General features: G+C 40.9%; 1 protein-coding gene across 1 annotated transcript in view; it reads right to left on the reverse strand.

The window, feature by feature from the left end:
- The window catches only part of tex2l (testis expressed 2, like), a 28980-nt gene that overhangs the window by 11491 nt on the left and 10433 nt on the right, over positions 1 to 7056 (reverse strand). The window contains exons 3-8 of the mRNA XM_052478428.1: positions 6156 to 6356; positions 5521 to 5848; positions 4766 to 5016; positions 4519 to 4668; positions 4119 to 4218; positions 69 to 210 (exon numbers count right to left, since the gene is read on the reverse strand). Of these exons, the coding sequence (XP_052334388.1) occupies positions 69 to 210; positions 4119 to 4218; positions 4519 to 4668; positions 4766 to 5016; positions 5521 to 5848; positions 6156 to 6356 (1172 nt within the window). The remainder of the gene's footprint in view (positions 1 to 68; positions 211 to 4118; positions 4219 to 4518; positions 4669 to 4765; positions 5017 to 5520; positions 5849 to 6155; positions 6357 to 7056) is intronic.

A 7056-nucleotide genomic window follows, 5' to 3' on the forward strand; every position in this document is an offset into this window, starting at 1 on the left:
AGCACAAACAGACTGGAACCCAGGCTAGTAATAGATGATAGTGCAGTATTAACTGTAATGTGACTGACCCCAGGCTGCCAGTATCAGTGAGGCTGTCAGTGTCCAGGCTTCCCTCCTTGCCCTCCTTGCCCAGTTTGGACAGGTTGATCTTGGTCTCCAGGGTCATCTGCAGGGCCCCAGTGTATACCACCTCCAGCTCCAGCCACAAGCCTGGAGAACACACACACATATGTACGAATGCAAGCACGCACACACACACACACACACACACACACACACACACACACACACACACACACACACACACACACACACACACACACACACACACACACACACACACACACACACACACACACACACACACACACACACACACACACACACCAGCACAGAGATTAAGAGACAGATCAGATGATTGAGAGGGAGGAGACGGTCCATTGCTCATGTCATCTGATTATGATAGAGTCCTGAGCATCAGATGAGTCGATATTATTACAGTAATCTGTTGTAATCTCAGTGAGCCAGGGAGCTGTTACCTCCTACTGGGGACGTGCAGCATATTGGTTTGGTGGTGGTGTGTCTATGCGTGTTTGTGTGTGTGTGTGTGTGTGTGTCTATCTGTGTGTGTGACTATGAGTGTCTATGTGCGTGTGTGTGTCTATGTGTGTCTATGTGTGTGTGTGTGTGTCTATGAGTGTGTGCATCTGCGAACGCATACACACACAAGCACATAGTGCTTGGACAGGATTTGCTGGCTTGTCCTTAATCTAAGTAAAATAATAAAAATAAATCCCATCAAATTCTGTCAGATTATGCTAGAGATATCACATCTCAATCTGTCAGATTACAATAGAGATATCACATCTCAATCTCTCAGATTATGCTAGAGATATCACATCTCAATCTGTCAGATTATAATAGAGATATCACATCTCAATCTGTCAGATTATAATAGAGATATCACATCTCAATCTGTCAGATTATAATAGAGATATCACATCTCAATCTGTCAGATTATAATAGAGATATCACATCTCAATCTGTCAGATTATAATAGAGATATCACATCTCAATCTGTCACAAACAAATGGAAGTATAGAGGTAGTTTTGTGTCCCAAAAAATAAGGGGTTAAATATGTGTAAATATATCTGCTAGATATGGGACAGATACTTCAAAACCTTATTCCTTATGATAATTTTTTTTAAACTATATTTTTTGCCATTTATGAATTCAATCTGTTTCTATCAGTGATAGTAATAAAGGCCAAATTAAATATTTTTGCAAATATTATTATTATTATTATACCTAAAAGGGTCCTAAAACAGCTAAATGATTAATGGTATGACCATCTTAAAACAATTCCATGTGTTAGTTTAGTACCTACAGAGAGGGTTAGTCTGTAAGCCCTTTCCTTATGTCTCTCTGCTCGCATCACAACTTGCGCAAGGCAACACGACCTGCGTCACATCCATGCCTCTCCAATCACACACCATCCCATGTACAGATTGTGCATCTGCGAACGCATACACACACAAGCACATAGTGCTTGGACAGGATTTGCTGGCTTGTCCTTAATCTAAGTAAAATAATAAAAATAAATCCCATCAAATTCTGTCAGATTATGCTAGAGATATCACATCTCAATCTGTCAGATTACAATAGAGATATCACATCTCAATCTCTCAGATTATGCTAGAGATATCACATCTCAATCTGTCAGATTATAATAGAGATATCACATCTCAATCTGTCAGATTATAATAGAGATATCACATCTCAATCTGTCAGATTATAATAGAGATATCACATCTCAATCTGTCAGATTATAATAGAGATATCACATCTCAATCTGTCAGATTATAATAGAGATATCACATCTCAATCTGTCAGATTAGAGATATCACATCTCAATCTGTCAGATTATAATAGAGATATCACATCTCAATCTGTCAGATTATAATAGAGATATCACATCTCAATCTGTCAGATTAGAGATATCACATCTCAATCTGTCAGATTATAATAGAGATATCATATCTCAATCTGTCAGATTATAATAGAGATATCACATCTCAATCTGTCAGATTAGAGATATCACATCTCAATCTGTCAGATTATAATAGAGATATCATATCTCAATCTGTCAGATTAGAGATATCACCTCTCAATCTGTCAGATTATAATAGAGATATCACATCTCAATCTGTCAGATTATAATAGAGATATCACATCTCAATCTGTCAGATTAGAGATATCACATCTCAATCTGTCAGATTAGAGATATCACATCTCAATCTGTCAGATTATAATAGAGATATCACATCTCAATCTGTCAGATTATAATAGAGATATCACATCTCAATCTGTCAGATTATAATAGAGATATCACATCTCAATCTGTCAGATTATAGATATCACATCTCAATCTGTCAGATTATAATAGAGATATCATATCTCAATCTGTCAGATTATAATAGAGATATCACATCTCAATCTGTCAGATTATAATAGAGATATCACATCTCAATCTGTCAGATTATAATAGAGATATCACATCTCAATCTGTCAGATTAGAGATATCACATCTCAATCTGTCAGATTATAATAGAGATATCATATCTCAATCTGTCAGATTATAATAGAGATATCACATCTCAATCTGTCAGATTATAATAGAGATATCACATCTCAATCTGTCAGATTATAATAGAGATATCATATCTCAATCTGTCAGATTATAATAGAGATATCACATCTCAATCTGTCAGATTATAATAGAGATATCATATCTCAATCTGTCAGATTATAATAGAGATATCACATCTCAATCTGTCAGATTATAATAGAGATATCATATCTCAATCTGTCAGATTATAATAGAGATATCACATCTCAATCTGTCAGATTATAATAGAGATATCATATCTAAATCTGTCAGATTAGAGATATCACATCTCAATCTGTCAGATTATAATAGAGATATCATATCTCAATCTGTCAGATTAGAGATATCACATCTCAATCTGTCAGATTATGCTTGAGATATCACATCTCAATCTGTCGCATCCGCCTATGTTGGCCTTCCAAATCTACGGTGGAAGGTGGCACAGCTACAGCGGTGTTTGTCAGACCATGAGACATCCCGAAAATCGGTCTTCTCACAGAAATATCTGTAGCGTCTGAACGTTATGACCCTTCTATAGAAAGGGCAGACTCTCAGGAACACGATGGTGTTCTCAGTTTTGCTAAACGAACCACAGAATAGTCATGGGACTCGTCTGAAGGAAACCCTTACAAACAAATGGAAGTATAGAGGTAGTTTTGTGTCCCAAAAAATAAGGGGTTAAATATGTGTAAATATATCTGCTAGATATGGGACAGATACTTCAAAACCTTATTCCTTATGATAATTTTTTTTAAACTATATTTTTTGCCATTTATGAATTCAATCTGTTTCTATCAGTGATAGTAATAAAGGCCAAATTAAATATTTTTGCAAATATTATTATTATTATTATACCTAAAAGGGTCCTAAAACAGCTAAATGATTAATGGTATGACCATCTTAAAACAATTCCATGTGTTAGTTTAGTACCTACAGAGAGGGTTAGTCTGTAAGCCCTTTCCTTATGTCTCTCTGCTCGCATCACAACTTGCGCAAGGCAACACGACCTGCGTCACATCCATGCCTCTCCAATCACACACCATCCCATGTACAGATTCATACAGAGCTCCCCCTGCACAGTCCACATTTGTCACCATCATTTTTTGGGGGAATTATAATCTGTCGTAATTTGCTGTAATTTGCAGACCTTCATAATCAGGACAAATCCATTTAATCTGCTTCTAAGTACTCCTCCAGAATATAGATTAGACTAAGTATGACACACTGTCATTGTCTTTCACTAATTCGTGCTCTGAGTTTCATGTACTGTATGCAGAGTGGGCTGATTCGCTGTGTCATCATTAGGGTCAGGAGGTATTCCTGACAATATTTGGGCCGCAGAGTTTCTCCTGGTCAGGTCACATGGTCTGGAAAACACCCGGCCCCAGTCATCATCGCAGAAACATCAGGGAGAGTAAAAAGGAAGTGAGCTTTTTAGTTGACACTCGCCTCTGCTGTTGACTACAGGTCTGGACGCACTGGTGATTTGGGGCAGACAGGAGCCCATGTCCAGTTCAGTCAGAGTCAGCTCATTCATGAAGTAAGGCAGCTGCACACACACACACACACACACACACACACACACACACACACACACACACACACACACACACACACACACACACACACACACACACACACACACACACACACACACACACACACACACACACACACACACACACACAAACAAAGAAATGTCATTTCGCTCCTCCGTGTTGCTTGTTTCCAGTGGATTTTGTGGTTATGTTGGCTATATACTACTAGACAATTACCAAATAGAAACATTGTACAAGCTCCCCTTACTTCTGAAGAGGGGATTTTACACTGTGAGAGCTCACACACTCACTCTGATTTTGCTCAACTTTTTCTGGATCTTTCTGGAGACAATGTCCGCCCAATATTTCTCACGCAGGAAGTCCCAGAATATTCGACCAATCAGTGCATTGACCCAGTCAGTGTTGTCCTCCACCGGGAACTCTGGGAAATCACAGGTGCACTGTAGGGAAATATATACGCCACTACAGATTAACACTATTTAATTATATAATCTATCTGTTTTTAGATGTCTCATTCAGGTGGTCAGCGGAACTCACCCTCACTTTGTTGGTGGGGCTTGTCTCTGTGCTGTTGAGGGGTGGACTGGGCAGGGGGCTGGGCTGCTCTGAGGGCAGGAATCGAGCCATGTAGGTGGGGTAGTCCAGCAGTTGAGAGCCCACCCTGGATGGTTGGATGGAGGGGGCAGAAGGGGGAACGGGGAGGTCCTCTTCAGTGCTCCCAATCCTGCTGGAACCTCTGCTGTCCTGGGACCGTCTTGATGGGCTCACCCCTCGCAATACCGGCACATCTAGATACAGAGATGACAGCTGTCGGTTCAGATTTGACATTGTTGTGATCATTTCTTTTAAGTGTTACATGAGAGTGAATCTGTAAGGAAATGTGTAATATTCTCAGCGATAGATTTAGCTTCAGGGGACTTAGTGGACTGTCTAAGACGTAGGACAACACTGTTCAGTTTACTACCATGACAGACCAGAGCAGGGACAGAAACATGTTTGGTTAAGTGCTTTGAGAGCATCACGAGAGTACTATATTCTCCTACATGTCCACGCATCTGTAATCTAGAAATGAATCATCCTGGAATACATAGAACTGGAGCATATAATCCACTAGAGTAACATTTGCTTGATTTATCCTTCCCTTTCCACATATTTTCATGGCCAATATATGTGTTGTGAAGATTTGTCATTACACAAAAAACACAAATAAAATACTAACGCAAAGTAAATTAAATGAGGGAAAAAGACAACCATACACGACAACAAAAACAAACAAAAACAGTTTATCCTACCTGATCTGCAAACACATCTGCCAGGCCTCTCATTCTCCTTCTCCTTCTCCATTACCATGGACGCGGACAGGAAGTGATGAAACCACTCCTCCTTCTCTCTTCCTGTCCGTCCGAAGAGGTATAGGGTTGTGGGGAGGTTGGCTGCTGGTTTGGGGTTGGAGGTGGGTCGTGTTTGGAGTTGGGGGTCTCCCCCCTGCTCCTCTTTTGGGGTCTCCACTGTGCCCCTCCCCTCCTCCATGACCCCCTCTCCCTCTGCCAGCTCAATGCAGATAGGATACTTCAGGTTCCACAGCCTCTTACGGGCTAGCTCAGAGGGCAGCAGGAACACCTGGTATTACAACTAGACTTATTAGAAACCTCTTATAACACAACATTAATACATCTGGTTATTATGCTTTCAGACCATCTCAAAAAACATTGCAAGCGCCCTGCTATGCCATGCTAAACCAACTGGTCTACAGAGGACCACTACTGCCGCCATTATTGTATGTAACACACATATAAAATACATTTTAAAAACATCTCAATGTTTTATGAAGTCAATGAATAAAATATAAAACCTTGCATCATATTTCCTCAAATGAAATGTTAAGCTTTGAACAGCGAGGGTAAGTTGACAGACCAAGCAGACAGACCTTGCTGTGTCGTAGCTGGAAGCAGCGTGTGCTGACAACCGCAGCCTCGGGAGGCTTTTCATCGTAGGTGGCTCTGCGGCTGATGTTGTTCCTGGGGTAGTCCAGGCGAAGGCAGTGCCCCTCCAGGCTGGCGAACACAGAGTGGGTCAGGGACAGGTGGTAGGTCTCTGGGTCGTACTCAAACATCTCGTTCAGCCAGCCCTGAAACCAATGGGAATATACCCAGTTATATAGTGAGACAGTAAGCGAATACTTGAACATCACATGGGAATACACTGAGAGCATGCTTCAATGACTACGACAAGCTGTTGTGTAACACGCTATTTTATATGTTGATAATAGCTTGTCCTTCAGAACACATGTCAATGCAGTTAGTCAAAGAGTGAACATACACCATGGCACATAGAGAAAGCTACAAAGCAAAACATCTATCGATATTAGACTTGACTCTTCGGGGGGCCTAGGTCATTTAAATGGTGTTAGTGTTAGAGGGGAAAAATCTCAAAACTCCCTCGCACTGATGTCCACGACTAACTGTTCACCCCAAGGCTCAGTCTGACATCCACTTTCCAAACAAACCCACCAAATAACCAAGGGAATTATCCCTCCTCACGAAGATAACCTCTCTTTCCCCCTGTGGCGCTACACTTTACCACTGATAAGACTGCCAGTGAACCTGAGAAATTACACAGCCCCAGCGTCTCTGCTCAGTTAATTGCCTCTGGAGCTGACTACGCTGGGTCGGAGCTGTACCCTGCATCTGGCAAGGCTGTGCTTAGCTCTTCTGTGCTCTGCCCTGCTGTTCTCAACCAAGGGAGACAACACTAATGAGGCTCTGTATCTCTTTAAGTTTGGAGGAACTTTTTTATTGGGCGACGTTAATTGCATCCCAGGCACTTTT

This window comes from Oncorhynchus keta, chromosome 24 (genome assembly GCF_023373465.1).
Source record: "Oncorhynchus keta strain PuntledgeMale-10-30-2019 chromosome 24, Oket_V2, whole genome shotgun sequence".
NCBI classification, from domain to species: domain Eukaryota; kingdom Metazoa; phylum Chordata; class Actinopteri; order Salmoniformes; family Salmonidae; genus Oncorhynchus; species Oncorhynchus keta.